This window comes from Camelina sativa, chromosome 5, assembly GCF_000633955.1.
Source record: "Camelina sativa cultivar DH55 chromosome 5, Cs, whole genome shotgun sequence".
Classification (NCBI taxonomy): domain Eukaryota; kingdom Viridiplantae; phylum Streptophyta; class Magnoliopsida; order Brassicales; family Brassicaceae; genus Camelina; species Camelina sativa.
In genome coordinates, this window is record NC_025689.1 from 4,028,125 (window position 1) to 4,047,157 (window position 19,033).

Consider the following 19,033-nt stretch of genomic DNA (forward strand, 5'->3'; position numbering starts at 1 on the left):
ATGTTGCCTTCTTCCTATATTGCAAAAAAAGTTAGTTCCAATGGAAACAAAAAACAGGTTATAAAAAATCAAATGAAAACATATAGATCATTCAATTCATTATCAGTTGGTTTTGAAAGAAAAAAATAAAATTGTGAATTCTCACAGCATATACATGTTATATTGGCCTTTGATTTATATCATAAAATCGGCGTATGTACCAATGTATCTTTGTTAGGAAAACATTTGATTTTTAATTACCAAGAAAATGATCAATATTTTGACAAGTTCTTCTATCCTTGGGAGTTTCTTTTTCACTCCTTATCACAAAGATATTCAAAAACTGAACGAATTGACTTAATAATTATTGTTAATTTTTTAATATATGTTATGACTGAAGTTACTAAAGTTTAATGTAAGTAAAAGTACCATTTTTGTCATGAGGTGTAAATCTAGATCTATCTTTCCCTAAGATGTATATTAAAAACAATGGTTTAAAGATGTATAATACTATCGAAAAAACACTGGTTTAAAGAAAAGCTATATATTAAAAAGAATTTAGAATATCCGTTGCCATCATATACATATATTTCAACATATATGTTGAGTTGGAGAGAGAGGGAGGGGGAAGAAAAAGGAATGATGGATACAAGCATCCAAAAAGTCATACACCTAGACCTTCAAAAGTCTTCACCTTAAATTCCTAACACATATGTATGAGTGTGTGATCTTTGATTGAACTTTGTCCATAGAACTCCAAGATAGACCAAAAAGGTTCCACCCCAAAAACAAAAACAAAAAAAAACACAAAAACAGCCAAATAGCTAGAGACCAAGATGAGATCAAGCAGCAAAAGTTCTGAAAACTCCAAGACTTGTCTATCTAACAACTTCAAAGCCACCACCAATATAGAAGAAGACAAAGATGAAGAGGAGGATGAAGAGGGTGAAGAGGATGAAGAAGAGAGATCAGGAGATCAGAGTCCATCTAGCAATAGCTATGTGGAAGAGAGTGGAAGCCACCAGAATCATGATCATGATCAGATCAAGAAGAATGGTGGATCTGTGAGGCCGTACAACCGCTCAAAGACTCCGAGGCTGAGATGGACACCTGAGCTTCATATTTGCTTTCTTCAAGCTGTAGAGAGATTGGGTGGCCCAGATAGTTGAGTTTCAGTAACATATATAAATCAATATTCAAGATCATTGCATATATGAAGATCTATAATTTTCTAGGGTTTTTTTTTGTTAATATTTCTTTAGATTTTCTCTAAATGGTTTTTTTGGAACAGGAGCAACACCTAAGCTTGTTCTTCAACTGATGAACGTTAAGGGGCTAAGTATTGCCCATGTCAAGAGCCATCTTCAGGTTTTGCAAACATACACATGCGCACATATATAGTATCTTTCATTGTTATCTTCATCTGACTCATATTTTCCACCTTCACGTTTCTTTTCTCTAGATGTACCGGAGCAAGAAGACCGATGACCCGAATCAAGGTAATTTACTTCTTTCTGAGTTAAATTAGGGTTTCTGATCATAAATTTCATAACTGAATTCGACTAGATATTGATTCTTGTGTCTTCTTTTTCTTATAACTTTAGGAGATCAAGGATTTTCGTTTGAGCACGGAGCTGGTTACACTTACAACCTTAGCCAACTTCCAATGCTACAAAGTTTCGATCAAAGGCCTTCTTCTAGTTTAGGGTATTTAAAAAAATATTCGGCGCCTATTGACTTTAAACTTAAAATTATTCGTTTATTTATAACTTGAAATGTATTCAGCAGATATGGTAGCGGTTCCTGGACCGACCATAGACGACAGATCTACCGTAGCCCGTGGAGAGGCTTAACGGCACGAGACACTACAAGAACAAGACAAACACTGTTTAGTCCACGACCTGGTGAAAGAGTTCACGGAGTTAGCAATAGTATTCTTGATGATAAGAACAAAACTATTTCGTTTCGAATCAATTCTCATGAAGCGGCTAGTGAGAACAATGGAGTAGCTGAAGTTGTTCCAAGAATTCATAGAAGCTTCCTCGAAGGCATGAAAACGTTTAACAAATCATGGGGACAGAGCCTTTCATCCAATCCTAATCCTTCTACCGCAACACGACCACAGGATCATAGTGCTACAACACTAAATTCTTATCAAAGGGAGAATGCTCGAGTGGCGGAAGGATCTGACAATGTTCTGAAGAGGAAGAGAGTATTATTGTCTGATGACTGCAATAAGTCAAACCAAGATTTGGATCTAAGCTTGTCCCTTAAGGTACCTCGGACACACGACAACCTTGGAGAATGCTTGTTAGAAGATGAAGAAAAAGAACATGATGATCATCAAGATAGCCTGCAGGGTTTGTCTCTTTCATTATCTTCGTCAGGTTTATCAAAACTTGGTCGAACCATTAGGAAAGAAGATGATCAGACTGAGAGAAAGATTGCGGTCTTGGCAAGTCCCCTTGATCTCACTTTGTGAATATAACAACATATATATACGTATATTCTAAGTGAGATCTTGAGGTACTTGTTGATGGAAGACGGTTCTGTACTTTTATCAGTCGTTGCATACTTGTGACAGGACCCATAATAAAGGAAATAATAGACATTTTTTTATAACTTTCTTTTNGTATTCAGCAGATATGGTAGCGGTTCCTGGACCGACCATAGACGACAGATCTACCGTAGCCCGTGGAGAGGCTTAACGGCACGAGACACTACAAGAACAAGACAAACACTGTTTAGTCCACGACCTGGTGAAAGAGTTCACGGAGTTAGCAATAGTATTCTTGATGATAAGAACAAAACTATTTCGTTTCGAATCAATTCTCATGAAGCGGCTAGTGAGAACAATGGAGTAGCTGAAGTTGTTCCAAGAATTCATAGAAGCTTCCTCGAAGGCATGAAAACGTTTAACAAATCATGGGGACAGAGCCTTTCATCCAATCCTAATCCTTCTACCGCAACACGACCACAGGATCATAGTGCTACAACACTAAATTCTTATCAAAGGGAGAATGCTCGAGTGGCGGAAGGATCTGACAATGTTCTGAAGAGGAAGAGAGTATTATTGTCTGATGACTGCAATAAGTCAAACCAAGATTTGGATCTAAGCTTGTCCCTTAAGGTACCTCGGACACACGACAACCTTGGAGAATGCTTGTTAGAAGATGAAGAAAAAGAACATGATGATCATCAAGATAGCCTGCAGGGTTTGTCTCTTTCATTATCTTCGTCAGGTTTATCAAAACTTGGTCGAACCATTAGGAAAGAAGATGATCAGACTGAGAGAAAGATTGCGGTCTTGGCAAGTCCCCTTGATCTCACTTTGTGAATATAACAACATATATATACGTATATTCTAAGTGAGATCTTGAGGTACTTGTTGATGGAAGACGGTTCTGTACTTTTATCAGTCGTTGCATACTTGTGACAGGACCCATAATAAAGGAAATAATAGACATTTTTTTATAACTTTCTTTTTTTTTTTTGTCATTTTTCCACATTTAAATATATGTGAATTGTGATCGAGTTGGGAGCTAGCAGAGACTTGTTTTCTACTGAATAATAACAAGCAATACATTAGTGAGTCTATATGATTTTGAGAGTTACAAGACATTGCACGTTGTCTTACTTGTGTCTTCTTGTGAGACATTGCAAATGTATGTGTAGTTCCCGTTTTCACTCACCCTCACACAACAAGTATCCTAAGCCAATATTTTGTTTTCAATCATGGAGAGCTTGTCTGAAAAGTTATACTGTTATACACTAACGTTGAGTCAGTGAACCCAACTTGCTTCTTCTGTATACTATATACTATTTTCAACCAGATCATATATCCAGATAAATTAGAAGTCTGATGCTTCGAACATAAAATTGACGTACGCAAAAGTGATAAAGACTCCCGAGTCCTTCTGATTTATATTTATTAGTCTTCCAAACTAAACGATCAACCATATATACAACTAAAGATCGGAAAATATAAAAATATTAAAACTAAACAAACTTTAGCTTTAAAGCGGTAAATTTATAGTAACAAAAATTTAAAAAGTCAAATTGACGATTTGTAGAAAGATATAGACCTTACCTTTGGCTTTGGGGTCTGAGGACAATAGAAGAAAAAAATTATATTTTGATAAAAAACAATTTTGATGCCAACCAAAGTTCATTTTAATTTTAGTCGTGAGGTTAAGTGGAAAAAAAACTTTCGTTAAGAGAAAAAATGGAGAGAAAGACAAGAAGACAGATGTACTTGACATAGAGATGTGTCTTGATCTCCTCGATAAACAAACAAGTTATTTGTTATTCGCATAAAATCGTTTCTTATCATCTCGGGCCTTGAATAAGATTTGGCTATATATATCGTTTTATATATTAAAGAATATTTACATATTTCCAGAGAATCAAAACTATGGTAGGTTTTTGTTGTTTTGTGACTACTAACATGTGTCTTTGTTGTATCATTCTTCCCAGTCCTTAATAATTTGAACAAGTATATATATACATATTCCATATTGTTAATTAAGTCAAACATATTTGTAACGTGAGAGATCCAATTTTTCTTTTTTAATATATTTGACATCGTATAATTCTTACAAAAACTATTTTGGAGTGGCAAAAGTTTTCTATTTAAAGCTTCTATAGATTAACTTTTTGGAGTCAGTGAAAAAAAAAAGTAAAAATTTGATCTATTCACTATTCCACCAAAATGATGGAGTAAATGTAATGTTACGTACAAAACACCAATAGCTAGAACACCAATAATGTCTTAAGAAAAAATTGCAATAAAAAAATACTAATGAATTAGAGGCGAGGAAGCAAATTTCGTAAGGCGAAGCTAGCAACGACAGAGTAAGCCTTCTGTGAAGGATGCACAGAATCAAAGAACAAATACTTGGACACATCATCACAAGTCCGAGACGTTGGCTGGCATAGAGGTCCCGCCTCAAGAAACCCCGTCCCGCAGCATCCTCTCAGTGTTTCCTCTATTCCTGCATAAATATATATATATATATATCTCAAATTATAAACTACATCATAATTTAACTAAACATGTGCAAGAAAAAAAAATCTTAATCAGTTACTTACCGTATTTACGAGGATAATTGATCATGTCTATTAACGGAGAGTAGATATCAAGGTAAAGAACCTTGGAACCTCTAAGCCTCTGACTAAGACGGAAGATTAGACTCTGTAGCTTTTGATTGTAAACCCTAGAATCAGCGTTCTGGTGTTCCGTACAGGTCCTACGATGGAAGTTGCGAGAAGTGAAGCTAGCAACTGTTACTTGCACTGGAAGGCATCCGATTGGTGGTAGTCCAGCTACTGTAATCCTTCTTGCTCCTGCGTTGTATAGTCTCTGCAAACCAATTGTAAGGTTAGAAATATGTTAGTGGATCTCTCTCATATATGTAACTATGAGAAAACAAGATGACCATACAGGTCTCTAACTCTTAACTATAATATATGGGCCTGTCAGAACAATCTCAAGGACACAAAAACTGGGCCTATGACAACGTCTTAATCATGGTTCTCTAGAAAAATTGATACTATAAAACAGAAATTTTATAAGAAGAAAGGAATATATTGAAAATTGAAAAAGTTTAGTCAACAATGTAAATTGATATTAGAATAAACAAAGACAACAATTCATATCAACATAAATTCCATAAGTAATGAAAACGTTTTAGAATAGTTATCTAAAATAGTAATGAGAATTCTATCTAATGATTATATTAGCAAACGCGTATAAGTCTTATTCTAGTGAATAAATTTAATGAGTGGGATCCATACCATATACGTAAGAAGTCGGTTACTATTTTTGAATTTTAATACATATATGTAATACTATATATCATATTTTCCTAAAGATATCACTAATATATATATTAATACTAATAAATTAAATCTGATTAATTCTAGTTTATGAAATTTAAAAGATAAGTATGTTACCTGGACAAAAGCTTCGACTTTGCTAAGTAGAAAATCTTGATAATTCGAAACAGAGATGAAACTCCCGGGAGCGCGAGTGTAAACATTGTTAGTCATATCATTAGTGCCTGCACTAATCACGAACACAGCATTCCTAATCACCCGATCAGTCTCCAATTCTCCAACCAAACTCTTCATCTTACGCACGGCCTCTTCGAAGTACCTCCACTGCCTGTCCATATTCAAAGTCAACGATAACATCGCCGTATGATCATCTAAACCACTTCCAGCCGAGGCAAAACTAACTCCGGTCAAAAGCTCAAAGGGTTTGACCGAAGGGTTTAGGTAAGCTGGTAAAGTGGGTTTGATCCCGAAGGAGGAGACTAAGAAGTCGGTGGCGAGTTTTCCATCGGAGAATCTTCCCGTGGAGAGTTGTGCCGGGAAAGATTTGCCGTAGGGAGGATGGTTGCTCTTGAAAAGAGTGGGGATGTAATTGTTGTTGCCGGGATCCACCGTGGAGTCGCCGAAGGCGTAGAGAGCTGTTATTGGTGGGGATGGTAACGCATTGGTAGGGCTTAGAAGTTGGAGGAGGGGAAGAAGAGTAATGAGGAATGTAAGAAGGATTGGTTTGTAATGATGAGAGTTCATGATTTGTTTTTTTTTTTGTGGAATGATGACAATAGAGAGTTAACGATTTTTTGTTTGTTTGGTTAGATCGGAATGGCCAAAGTGTATATATAGAGAGAGGGGTCCAAAGCTTTTTCACAATAGGAATAGGAGTTGTATACATCTTGAGGTGGCAGGTTTCACGATAGGAATAGGATTGTTGAATAATTAACAAAAATATTTGTATAAATCTTGAGGTGGCAGATTGTTTATTATAGGACTAGGAGTTAACTAATTTTATAAAATATTTTTATATATTTCCTTATTTGGCTGCAAAACGTAGCAGCTTCTGCTAGGGTTATCTGAGAACTTTTATATATTAGATTAGATATTTATAATTTCTATTTGCAATGATTGTCTAAATTAAGAAACTCTATGTTAGTTGGATATATTAAGCCATACGTACATTTTTGTTAGTTAGAGAGAGCATCTGAAATACATAAATCATAAATACATGTGCAGAAAACAATTGAATGCGTTTACTCTTCTCTCTCTCTGTATAAGACCATCACTTTTTTAAGTTTCTATAAATCTATAATAAATGGAGCAAAATCAGAATGTGATTTTCTCATTAAGACTATATATAAAGAATAGAAAATTATTGAAAATGACTAGGCGTGCAAAGAGCTGGCATGTAGCTCACGATGAAGCCTTTAATGCGCGCACATTAACTCAATTATGGCCAGTGGGAAACTAGATTACTACTTTGGAGTATAGTTTAGTTATATAGTATCAATTTGTAACTCTAAACACTTAAAGTACGAATTGAATCAGCAAAGTGTAGCCTAGAGGTATGTTAGGTTATAGTTATAAATTTATGTTAGGTTATAGTTATTGATTTATGTTAGATTACAGCTACAAATTTCAAAACCTTTATAACAAAGGAAGAGATAAATTTTATTTATGTGGAAATAAGTTGGTCAACCTACCCATATTCCAACATTAGTGGGCATAACATGGCTAGGTTCGTGAAATGTGTGCTCTCCGGTATCTTCCGCTCCTTCTCTCGTCAATCGAGACGAGATCTTTTATGACTTGACGCTTGACGCATCATACGATCGAATCAAAATTCATATCTCAAAAACAATCCACTTTGTAACTTCAAAGCAAAGCTATACTTCGAGACAGGAGTTAAACTAGTAACATACCAACATGTGATAAAAGTATAAAAAGTATGTGGCTGTGTGTGTCAAGCATTTCCAAAATCAAACCGTAAGTGTATGTCGGAGTTAAACTAGTAACACACTAACACTGTGTGTGGATTTTTTATTTATAATGTACTAGCACTTTAGTCTTTTAATTCCATCATCTTTGGACGAGTCTTTTGGTTTTCCAACACTAGAAGATAATATCAACAACTTAAGCAGGTCATGTTCATTCCAATATTTGCAGTGGAAATGCTTCAAATTGAAGCCATCAATGCCCACAAACAGCATACAGTATACGGTTTTGCTATATCTTCACATTCCACATCTTCGTTCCATGGCATATTAACCCTATCAAACTAGAACTGATGGATCCAATACTTCAATCTGTATACGCTCATTCATCTCTGTTTCTAATCTTAAGCTTCTGCTCAGACTCTTTCTTTCAAACTCAATCATAAACATCATCATCATAGTTTCTCACATGGCTTTCATAGAATTGTCTCAATTCATCACTCATTCTCAATCCTCTCGCAACCATCTCTTTCAAAACAACCTTCGCTTCTTCGAACCTCTTCCTCTTCACAAGCTTACCAGCCAAACACCCAAAACTCTCAGCGTCCAACCTCAAATCCTTCCCAGCGCACGTTATCACAAACTCCAAACCAAGCGCATAATAGCCTCCCTCCACCAACCCCGATATAACGTGCGCATGTGTCGAGTACAACACAGTCACGCCTTCCTCCTCCATCCTCCTCAACATCGCCATCGCCGCTTCAACTTTCCCCGCCCTACACGCGCCGAGCACAAGCGCGTCGTAGCTACGCGAATCCGTTGAGATCCCTCCTTCTTCCTCAATCTTCCGGATCACCTCGCTCGCCGGTTCCAATTCGCCGTCGTAGCAGTGCGAAGTGAGGAAGTAGTTGTACGACGTCACGTCCATCGGAACAGATCTGGATCTCATCGATTCCACGACTCGCCAAGCTTCTTCGATTTTGTTCTTCCTAGTGAGCGCGCACAAGATCGGGTGAAACGTCGACGGCGTTAGTCCTAATCTCCCGTTAGACATGTCTCCGATCACGATCAACGCGTCGTCGGTGCGGCCGAGCTTGCAGAGACGAGAGATTAGAATGTCGTAAGCGTTTTTACGAGAGAAACCGCCGTCGATCTTAGGCAAAACGCGGCGGAGATCTTCTAAAGCGGAGGAGTACGAGGCTGTGTTGGTGAGGAACTTGAATGTGTCGCTCGTGTTGAAAGAGCCGAGCACTATGCGGTTGTTTAGGAGACGGCGTACGGTCTCGAAATCGCCGGAGCCACCAGCCTCGTTGATGAGTTTGTCGAATTTGTTGGTTCTCCGAGGATTTTGAGGAATCTTCACGGTGGAGAACGATCGATTGGAGATGATTTGAAAGCTGGAGTTAACTGATTGTTTCACAAGTCGTCGCCGGAGAAGAGACATCGTCGTATTTGAGTTCTCCGTCGTTAGGGTTACCGAAAGAAGAAGGTTGTTCAGTGTTGGGTTGGGGCTACGATATAATGGGCTTTTCTTCTGGTACTAGAGGCCCATTATAAAACCCATTATGTTTCTAAAGACTTACAATCTCATGAATATGATCCAAGTCTGTGAAAGAGATTTTATTTTATTTTGTAAGTTGTTTTGTTAGGTTAGCACATGTGTGAGTGTAGCACTGAAATAATGATAAAGTGATATACCTAAATTGATGATATATTGTTTGCTTAAAAATATGATTAGAGGAAAATTAGGTAAATAAGGATTAAGAGATACCTAAATGATACTACTACTATCTTTTTAAGGACCTAAGTTGATTGGGACTTGGGAGGAAGAAAACAAAACACTTTAGTTGAGATGTGTTTCAAAGTCTACAACGTGGCTACTATTTTGAGCCTAGTGTTGTTTTTTAGAAAGCAAGTTATTAAATTCTTTATTTGATTTGGATTTTGGAACCCGTTTTTAGTTTCTATGTAGAAGACCATTTAGGCTTATAGATTAGAGGTGATAAAATATGATTTCGAAGGAAAGAAGAACGCTTGTTCACGACGAAAACTCTTTTTGAATATTCGATCTTAGTTTATAGTTAAACGAGGGTAATATAGTATATTATAGTATATCACTAGGTGAAGAAAACTAACCAACTACTAATATATTTTATGCTAAAGATTATTCTTATATGTATATTTGATTAACACTAACAAACAAACAAACAAACAAAAACAAAGATATGATTTTGGGAATAAGATACTTTTAAAGAATATATCTTCTTCTTCTTTCTTTCTTTCGTTTTTTTTTTTTGTGTGAAAAGACTTGGATTCAATTGCTTGCGAGGAATCCTTTTGGGTATGGTTGAAAAGATTGTTAAAGAAGTCGAGAAAGGAGATAAACGAAAAAGAGGGGTTGTGATAAAAAGAAGAAGAAAACAATACTTATCACATCGAGAGAAAAAAAGATGGAAAAAAAACATTAAAATGTTTGGGGTAAAGATGCAAATCAAATCTAATCTAATCTAGGTTTATCCTAATAATACTATAGATTAACTAGTATACGTTTATTCGATCATCTTTTATATCAAGAATTGCTAATTAGTTGATGTTTCAACCATCCAAGAAATATATTCTGTAACATTCCCACATTTCTATTTGAGGCTCCAAGTTTGCTATCGGTCCGTGGGTCTCACTTTGGTCTTCGTAAAGTTCAAAATATTTGTTAACTCATGACCGATAGATTAGATTCATATCTATGATCACCAAAATATTTGTTAACTGACCATAAATGGAGATCACCACAATATTTTCACTTATACACATCTAAAAGTCATATATCGGATTTTTCCCATTATATGACTTTTAAAAGCCACTAATACACATCTAAAGGTCACTAATACCCCCATTAATATGACATATATCGGATTTTTCCCACGTTCAAATTAGTTAGAAAATTATTTGTCGATAACTTTTTGTCTTCGATTTTACACTAGATTGCAAATTGATTTGGTTGGCTAGCTATTGTCAAAGAATAATTAACAGCCGCTACTTCTTGTTAGTATTCACAAGATTTTTGTTTGTCTCAAAAAATTCCAAATCCATATTACAGTCTTGACATAGTTGATAAACTGCTATGTAAGAAATAATGTAGAGATAGAATTATGAATTATATATAAGTTTGTCTCCATGCAAGAAGAGAAAATGCCTCTGCCGACCAGTGTTTGACCATGTGAAAGCTTTGGCAAACATAAAAGACAAATTCTCTCTTTTATAGTTTCAACTTTACAACCACTCTCTGCATTAATTATGATCGCGATCTCATTAAGAGGCCGGCGACCGGCTTTTACATTTTAACATCGAATCTTCTTTTCTTCCTTGTTTGCATGTCGAGGGCTCTATGTTTGTGTATATATATTCTTTTATATGTGTGTATATGTGAGGGCTTTATGTTTGTATATCATCCTTTCGTGTCACTTTCAAAGGAGCCTTAGTTTGGTTTCACACATGATGATGATATTACAAAGGTCACAGACTCACAGTGTTGTTATTTTCATGTTGAATACGATAAATCAAGATTATTTCATCTATATACCGCAAATTTTTATGTAAATATGTTTCGTAATATATATTGTTTGTTTCAAACAGATAGTTGTAACCTAGTCGTTTCCCTATAATGATCGAACATTAAAACCAAAAAAAAAAAAAAAATCTTATAAAAGGTTATCTATGCTTAAATATGTAACGTCTATGAAGTCAGGTGCTAAAACAAGGTTCGAAGTTGCACTTAGTTAATTTGATTTTAGAAACACATTTACATATTTAAAAACCAAGGTTCGGGTTTCCACAGCCAACCATTTAAAAAACAAGCCGTGACAATATGAGATGAGCATTGTCTCTATACTATGATGTTGAGGCGTATAAGATGAGCACTAGCTTGTGGCGATTAATTTGAACACTTTTTCAAACATTATTATCTATGGGTTACAAAGCTGTAGATAAAACGTTAATTTCATTTCTTTATTTTCAGATTTAACTAAGAAAATATGCTTAGTTGAACTTTCTCGTACTTATTATATAAGATTGATCGATCATATGTTGGGAAGAATAATGTATAAACATATATAATGTGGGAAGTAGTACTCTTGTTTATTTGAGAAGGGATGGTGGCTATACTACTGGCTACTTGCCCAGTGCTCAAGAGCTGGGCCTACCAAATTATTGTTGGATGGATAATATGTGCATGTGGTGTTTCTTTGGGTACACCCAAATTATTTTATTTTATTTTTATAAAAGAAAACTACAAATATATAGATATTATGCGTTACGAATAACGATACTAACGTTAAGCAAAATATAAATATAAATCGAAAAAGAGATGATTTGTTTACCCTTAGTCTGGCCTACGCCTTTTTGAAAATCACGTACTGATCAGTTGAAAATGAAAAAGAATAACTTAATGACAAGGATTTTGTCTTTATTTTCATATGACTTTCGTCATATTTATTGGATCTTTCATCAAGTAAGATCAAAAAAGGTTTTTGTATTATCTTCTGTTCATCGGAGTGAAACGATACTACTCTCTATGAGAGTGATTATGAGCAGGGCTATGATTATGTTTTATTAATTGTTTTGTTCTATATGATTGGTAACTATACGTCTATAAAGATGTAATTTAAATTCAATTACTATTATGCGCAAGAATTCCTCTAGTCGTGTGATCGTGTCACCTTGATCTCCCTCATGCATAGTAGTAAGTCATGAATTTGTTGTCTACGCGCTATGTCCTTGTGTACCTATGTGAACTTTGTGAAATTGATTATTCTTTTTGGCTAAATATGCATGTACATATAGTGACATTTTAATGAGAAAATATATGCTGATCTTTAGATTTTTAAAATTGATATTTAGCAAATGTATGATTAAAATGCGATTGTATTTATAAGTGCTATCTGATAGCAAAAAAAAAAAAAGGTATGTAACATTAGAACTCGATATATACATGTGTACAAATATATATAAGTTGAGCTTAAACGAGGGTGAAAGTTGTGTGGTGTTAGTCTAAAGTTACGCTAAAACAAGATAAATTCCAAAAAGATACTATGACGGAACAAATTAGATAGATGTTTCCAAATTTTAAAGACTAAATGTGGTTGTCCTTGGAGATATATAATTATATAAACGAAGTCATATGGAAAACACAATGCTAGTTTACGATATGGTCTCTATGAAAATAATAAACTTAGTGATATAAGGTACGGTTCACGTAGCCACTTTCAAAATCTAGTTTGAAAATTTAAAAATATATATGCAACTGAAGTTCACGTAGCCACTTTCAAAATCTAATTTGAATTTAAATCGGAATTTATAACCAAAAAACATATGTTGGCCAGTCCTGCTATTGTCATTATCAAAACACCAACCACCATTCCCCGAACTTCACGTATACTAGTATAATGTTGTTTGGGTCTTTGTCTCTGCAACAAAATGAGACGACGGTATATTTTGAACTTCGGAAAATACACGATGACTACTTCGTTGATTTAGGAATAACAACTTCGAAAATTCGAGCAACACCAGCGTCACCGTCATAATATCACTTTTACCTTTATTTCTCTTTCAATTTCATCGTTATGCGAGCTTTTCTCCTTGTTAAAATTAACATGTCGTTGGCGTCACCGACATGAATACAAGGTCTATATTGTATGGAAAGTGCCTCTCACTTTTCAGCATGCATCTACTCTATAATATATATACGACCAGAGTTCGTAGATGACTTACTTTAGATTCCTTGAGTGTAAAAGAAAGAAAAGAAAGAAGAAAAAAAAAAACATGACCACCGTAACATGTGCATACCATATCAAGTCACCCTTTTAGTTTGTTCCCCATAAAGCAATCTTCTCACCTTTTTTTCTTGGTACAAAATCTTCCCAAATCTTGCTTATTTCTTTTCATAAACAGAATCAAAACAATATAAACCCATTTACATGGATTACCGAATCATCTTTTTAATTTTTCATTAATGGGAATGTGAAATGTACTCCACCATCTTTTTTTTCTCTCTTTGTAATAGGGATAAATTCTAAATTATATTGAAATCCTAACTAATTCAGCAATCCGGTATTTGTAGACAGTTGAAAGATTTTGCTACTAAAAACATCTACCATCTTACTAGAAAGAACCACAATAATAGTTGTAGATAGTGAGACGATATCTAGACAATTCTCTACTACTCGAACAACACCATCGGGTCACACACGACCTTGTTATCCCACCATCTTATTTCTTCTAATGATAAAGGAAGAATTCGGACATTTGTTGCAACAATATATATTGAGACATTAACAATGTGATTAATACATATACATCACCATTCGATATATGCTAATTCAATGGATCTTCTTTCTTATAAGAAACTCCATCGTATTAAGATTTGATCGATCCTTAAAGCTCTCAGACTCTACTCATCACATTCTGGATGATTTATAAGAACAGGTAATATTTGTAGGGCCGAAGTAGTAAGTAACACTGTTCTATCATCATTGAATAAAGAAGCTTTATATAATACCGAAAAAAAATATGACTTAAAAGAAAAGTAGATCATATACACTATACGAGTGACCACGTTAAATATTTATGGGTCCATGCTAGAATTGACTAGACCACTACAGTAAAACTTAAAGAAAAAAGTGGCATTGCTTTAGAATTATGAATTATCTATACATATGATTTCACTTAAAAGTGCACAAATGGTTAATTTATATTAATTCGTTGGTTACCATTTGAAAATTAAATTCCTCGATGATCTTTCGGTATGTTCGTGTCTCTTTCCATAGTAACGTAGCAGCAATGTGGGAAAACAATTCACAATTTTGGGAAAAAAGCTCCCCAAAAGATGACTATAATTAGAATAATAAGGAAATAAATTGTGATGTTTCTCTTCTAGATAAATTTTGCATAATTGTGGAAGAGTATGTATATATCATATAATATTCCATGAGTATATTTTTGTCTTTGTGCAATAAAGTTATTCCATGAGAATCTTGGCACCAAATCTTTCACTGTTTTAGACACATGCGCCAACGCCCAAACAACAAGGCACATCATATTGTGTAAACCGCCACCACAACCATTCTATTCTCATTAATATTGCCCTTTCTATACATCCAAATAACTCTTACACAAGAAAGGTGTAATTGTAACTGCAACTCTAAAACTTTAAATTTGTTAGATTTAGTCGAGTAAGTCCCTTCTTTTCCTCCGCTATTGTATTTTGCTCCCATGACATAATCTGTGATTAATGTAATAAAACGATAAATATTTGTGGTAACAAGACATATCGGTAAGAATACTGATCTAGAAGCGGTAAGTAATAGTTGAGACTTTTATATTTCACAAAAGACCTTCAAGCATATGCTAACAATGTAATGGTAATTATATATATGGAATATCATATGTGCTAAAGGGATATTTTCTTTTAAACTACGAAAACACATTATTAAGTTGACGAGTTACTTGCACACATTGTTAACATGCATTAAAAAAAAAATGTTTTCCTACTTTAGTTGTCAATCAATTCTTTTTTCATTTCACACCGTAACACATCAATTCAAAGACTGTTCAGAATTAAAAAATAGTGCATGTTTTTAATACTTCAGAAAATAGAGAAAACCAGCAAAATGACATTTTACAACCACTTTTGAAATATGTGTACATTTTTAACCTTTGCCAAACACTAGTTTTTACTACGTTTTGGACATTCTTTCTTGCCTTCAGTTCTTTTTACATGGAAAATTCGTAGATTATCATTAAAAATCAATAAGCGCTGTCAAAGAAAGAGAAAAAGATGGTAAGAAGTTGCATAAACAACCGTATATAAATATATATATATATCAGATGGTCAAAGAATTGATGGTTGATGTACTTATTTGAACGGACGGTAGAAATATGCGCGAACCTCCACGAAAATTCATTCACCAGTTTTAACTGACCAAAGTGTGGATCTCCAAATCCACTAAATATCCAAAATCAACCAATCGAAATATTTTCAGCATCTCGACAAAATCATCTTCATATTCGATACTAACTCATACTATTAGTCAACCAAAGCTATACACAATACCTAATTACATTTTAAAATTCTGACTACGTTGCTAAAATTCTCAAAAACAATATTATAGCACAAAGAATTAAATCATGCTTATGGAGAAACATAATTCGATATGCGCTAAAAAATTTAAAATCTACATTCCAAGAATTTCTAAACTAGAGTTATTACAAAATAAAGAACTTGTAAAAACTTTCGGACCGACGGATCAAGAAATGACCTCAAAAATTCGAAATCAATGAGAATAAGGCAACACGTACACACAAGAGTGAAGAGTACATCTGCACGATACAACACACAACACAGGACACACCATGTCAAAAAAAAAAACTCAAAAGAAAAGAAAAACAATGAACACCAATATTACAAAATTACCCTACCTGTCTCGATACCTCTATCTACGTGACTATACAAGCACATACATATGTAATAACAGAAAACAAAAAAAAAGCATATAATAAATTAATAATAATACACATAGCAGAGATATATATATGTATATAATACACATAGAAGAGACCCACCTTGTTTATTTGGGAAAGAAGAAGCAAAACAGAGCATCATAAAAAAAAAAAAAGAAGCAGCAATGGGATCCTTAGTTCATGTGAAAGAAGCCACAGTTATTACTCCTTCCGACCAAACACCTTCTTCTGTTCTGTCTCTCTCAGCTTTAGATTCTCAGCTTTTCCTCCGTTTCACCATCGAGTACCTCCTCGTTTACCCACTACCCGTTTCCGACCAAGATTACTCTCTCTCCGCTCGTCTCAAATCCGCTCTCTCTCGCGCTCTCGTTTCTTACTTCCCTTTCTCCGGCCGCGTCCGTGAGAGACCCGACGGTTGTGGTGGCGGAGGTCTCGAGGTCAATTGCCGTGGCCAAGGTGCTCTGTTTCTTGAAGCCGTCTCTGACGTCCTCACGTGCCTTGACTTTCAGAAACCTCCCCGGCACGTGACTAGCTGGCGAAAGCTTCTTTCTCTTCACGTCATCGATGTCCTCGCTGGCGCCCCTCCTCTCGTCGTTCAGCTCACTTGGCTCCGTGACGGCGGCGCTGCTTTAGCCGTCGGTGTCAACCACTGCGTCTCCGACGGTATCGGCAGCGCTGAGTTTCTCGCCTTGTTCGCCGAGTTATCTAAAGACTCGCTGAGTCAAACCGAGTCGAGGAGGAAACACTTATGGGATCGACAATTGCTTATGCCGTCTCCGGCTAGTGGCTCGTTGAGCCATCCAGAGTTCAACCGAGTTCCCGATCTATGCGGATTCGTAAACCGGTTCAACGCCGAGCGACTCGTTCCTACGTCGGTCGTTTTCGAGAGACAGAAGCTTAACGAGCTAAAGAAACTCGCGAGTCGACTCGGCGAGTTCAATCCGAAACACACGTCGTTCGAGGTACTCTCCGCGCATGTATGGCGGAGCTGGGCGAGATCACTGAACTTGCCGTCGAACCAGATCATTAAGCTTTTGTTCAGCGTCAACATTAGAGACCGAGTTAAACCGAGTCTACCGAGTGGATACTACGGGAACGCATTCGTCGTCGGATGTGCGCAAACCACCGTGAAAGACTTGACGGAGAAAGGATTAAGCCACGCGACGATGCTCGTGAAACAAGCGAAGGAGAGAGTCGGAGATGATTACGTTAGATCGGTGGTGGAAGCTGTGAGCAAGGAGAGAGCGAGTCCTGACTCGGTTGGAGTCTTGATACTGTCGCAGTGGTCACGACTCGGTTTAGAGAAGCTCGATTTCGGTTTTGGTAAACCGATTCACATTGGATCGGTTTGTTGTGACCGTTACTGTTTGTTGCTTCCGGTTCCAGAACGAAGTGACGCCGTTAAAGTAATGGTCGCCGTTCCGTCAAGTGCTGTTGACACCTACGAGAATCTTGTGTTGAGTCCTAACGCTTAAAATTAGTGAAAAGATAAATAAATTCTAATTTTTACCTTTTTTATTACTTTTCGAAAAATAAATTATGAACTCTCCCTCCGTTGACTTGTATAATATGAGTTTTGACTTTATTTTACTTAAATCCAATTTTGTTTTTTAAATACTAGGCAAAATATTCACGTTACAAAGTTACAAACAGAGTATTACTTGATAAAAAAAGAAAAAACAGAGTATTTCTTTTTATAAAATAATTTTGTTTTTGTTTCTAAATGCATATATGTATATAATGTGATTCATATTTTTCTCAAACTACTGTTTTAAAATTCGATCTACACGGCCGCTGACATTTGAACTTGGCAATGGTTAATACTTAAATAGTCCCATACCAATTATTCTTGCAATCTTATAGTATAAAAAGGAAAAAAAGTTTATTTTTTGGCGATCCGTGATATGTATAGTCAGTCTTTGGTGTTGCATTGGTTCCAAATAGTATGTGTCGGCAAAACAACAGGCATGATTGGCTATAATTATGTTAAAACCCTTTTTGTTATCATAATTTTACTCCTCTTTTGAATGTATCATCAAATTTGCATAGTTTATTAGAGCACACATTGAAGGCCCAGTTGGTGTCTCAAGAAGCAGCCCATTAGCCCATGTGTTTAGGGTTTCCATCAAGATAGAATCATATATAAACTTGTGTAATGTGGAGAAGAGATGCATCTCCTCTTTAATCATTGTATGAAGTTCAATCAAAATACATTTTGTTCTTGAAGACAACCTAAAGCTTCTCCCTCTCTTTGTTCTTTACATTTGAATAAAGCTCCAATGAGCTATTGTATTTTCAGTTTTAGATTTCTCTTTCAATAAGCTCTTTAAGAGCATTATCTATCTTGTTTTAAGATTGCTTTCATAGTTTAGTTGGTTTTTGTATCTATTTTTCTCTATCATCAAAAGAAAATATAGATTGTCTCTATAACTGATCATTTTTTCGTCTTAGCTAGCTAGTAGTTGTTGCATATTTTAATTGGCCTTGTAAGTTTTTTTGCCTTTTTGGATGAATCTGTAAATTATGGAGGATAATTAGTCTTGTCAGAGAATATATAGTCGTATAATCTAGGAAGAGATTTATTTATTAAATATTAGATATTTCATTAAACTAACCATATTTTGATACTTCAAATTTGCTCAGATATTTTCAACAAAATGAATCACTTCCCGAAATAAAAATTATATCCAAATTCGTTTGTTTGCATGCATACTTTTTAGTAGAACTTTCTGTTTACTTTGGACATTTTTTCTCATTTATTCAAGATTCTCAAAAATAATAAA

General features: G+C 35.3%; 5 protein-coding genes across 5 annotated transcripts; 3 read left to right on the plus strand and 2 right to left on the minus strand.

The window, feature by feature from the left end:
* On the plus strand, nucleotides 585-2,592 carry LOC104785383. The gene is made up of 5 exons (XM_010510586.2): nucleotides 585-1,143; nucleotides 1,271-1,347; nucleotides 1,442-1,478; nucleotides 1,584-1,686; nucleotides 1,768-2,592. The coding sequence occupies exons 1-5, from the start codon at nucleotides 816-818 to the stop codon at nucleotides 2,459-2,461; spliced, it is 1,239 nt and encodes a 412-aa protein (XP_010508888.1). The 5' UTR covers nucleotides 585-815; the 3' UTR covers nucleotides 2,462-2,592.
* On the plus strand, nucleotides 2,516-3,576 carry LOC104788852. Its single transcript, XM_010514632.2, has 2 exons — nucleotides 2,516-2,556; nucleotides 2,623-3,576. Exons 1-2 carry the CDS (start codon nucleotides 2,516-2,518, stop codon nucleotides 3,314-3,316), a joined length of 735 nt encoding a protein of 244 aa, XP_010512934.1. The 3' UTR covers nucleotides 3,317-3,576.
* LOC104785384 (GDSL esterase/lipase At2g40250-like) lies at nucleotides 4,657-6,655 on the minus strand. Its single transcript, XM_010510587.1, has 3 exons — nucleotides 5,935-6,655; nucleotides 5,071-5,341; nucleotides 4,657-4,973 (listed from the first exon to the last, which is right to left on the minus strand). Exons 1-3 carry the CDS (start codon nucleotides 6,559-6,561, stop codon nucleotides 4,786-4,788), a joined length of 1,086 nt encoding a protein of 361 aa, XP_010508889.1. The 5' UTR covers nucleotides 6,562-6,655; the 3' UTR covers nucleotides 4,657-4,785.
* LOC104785385 (pentatricopeptide repeat-containing protein At2g40240, mitochondrial-like) lies at nucleotides 7,939-9,522 on the minus strand. The gene has a single exon (XM_010510589.2). The coding sequence runs from the start codon at nucleotides 9,181-9,183 to the stop codon at nucleotides 8,176-8,178; it is 1,008 nt and encodes a 335-aa protein (XP_010508891.1). The 5' UTR covers nucleotides 9,184-9,522; the 3' UTR covers nucleotides 7,939-8,175.
* LOC104785386 (taxadien-5-alpha-ol O-acetyltransferase-like) lies at nucleotides 16,313-17,846 on the plus strand. Its single transcript, XM_010510590.2, has one exon. It carries the CDS (start codon nucleotides 16,415-16,417, stop codon nucleotides 17,723-17,725), a length of 1,311 nt encoding a protein of 436 aa, XP_010508892.1. The 5' UTR covers nucleotides 16,313-16,414; the 3' UTR covers nucleotides 17,726-17,846.

Coding starts and splice junctions, on each gene's coding strand:
- LOC104785385 (XM_010510589.2), bottom strand. CDS start 9,183: ATGTCTCTTCTCCGGCGACGACTTGTGAAACAATCAGTTAACTCCAGC.
- LOC104785386 (XM_010510590.2), top strand. CDS start 16,415: ATGGGATCCTTAGTTCATGTGAAAGAAGCCACAGTTATTACTCCTTCC.
- LOC104785384 (XM_010510587.1), bottom strand. CDS start 6,561: ATGAACTCTCATCATTACAAACCAATCCTTCTTACATTCCTCATTACT. Junction 5,342..5,934: donor AAGTCGAAGCTTTTGTCCAG/GTAACATACTTA, acceptor ATTGGTTTGCAG/AGACTATACAACGCAGGAGC. Junction 4,974..5,070: donor CAATTATCCTCGTAAATACG/GTAAGTAACTGA, acceptor ATATTTATGCAG/GAATAGAGGAAACACTGAGA.
- LOC104785383 (XM_010510586.2), top strand. CDS start 816: ATGAGATCAAGCAGCAAAAGTTCTGAAAACTCCAAGACTTGTCTATCT. Junction 1,144..1,270: donor GAGATTGGGTGGCCCAGATA/GTTGAGTTTCAG, acceptor TTTTTGGAACAG/GAGCAACACCTAAGCTTGTT. Junction 1,348..1,441: donor ATGTCAAGAGCCATCTTCAG/GTTTTGCAAACA, acceptor TCTTTTCTCTAG/ATGTACCGGAGCAAGAAGAC.
- LOC104788852 (XM_010514632.2), top strand. CDS start 2,516: ATGGAAGACGGTTCTGTACTTTTATCAGTCGTTGCATACTT.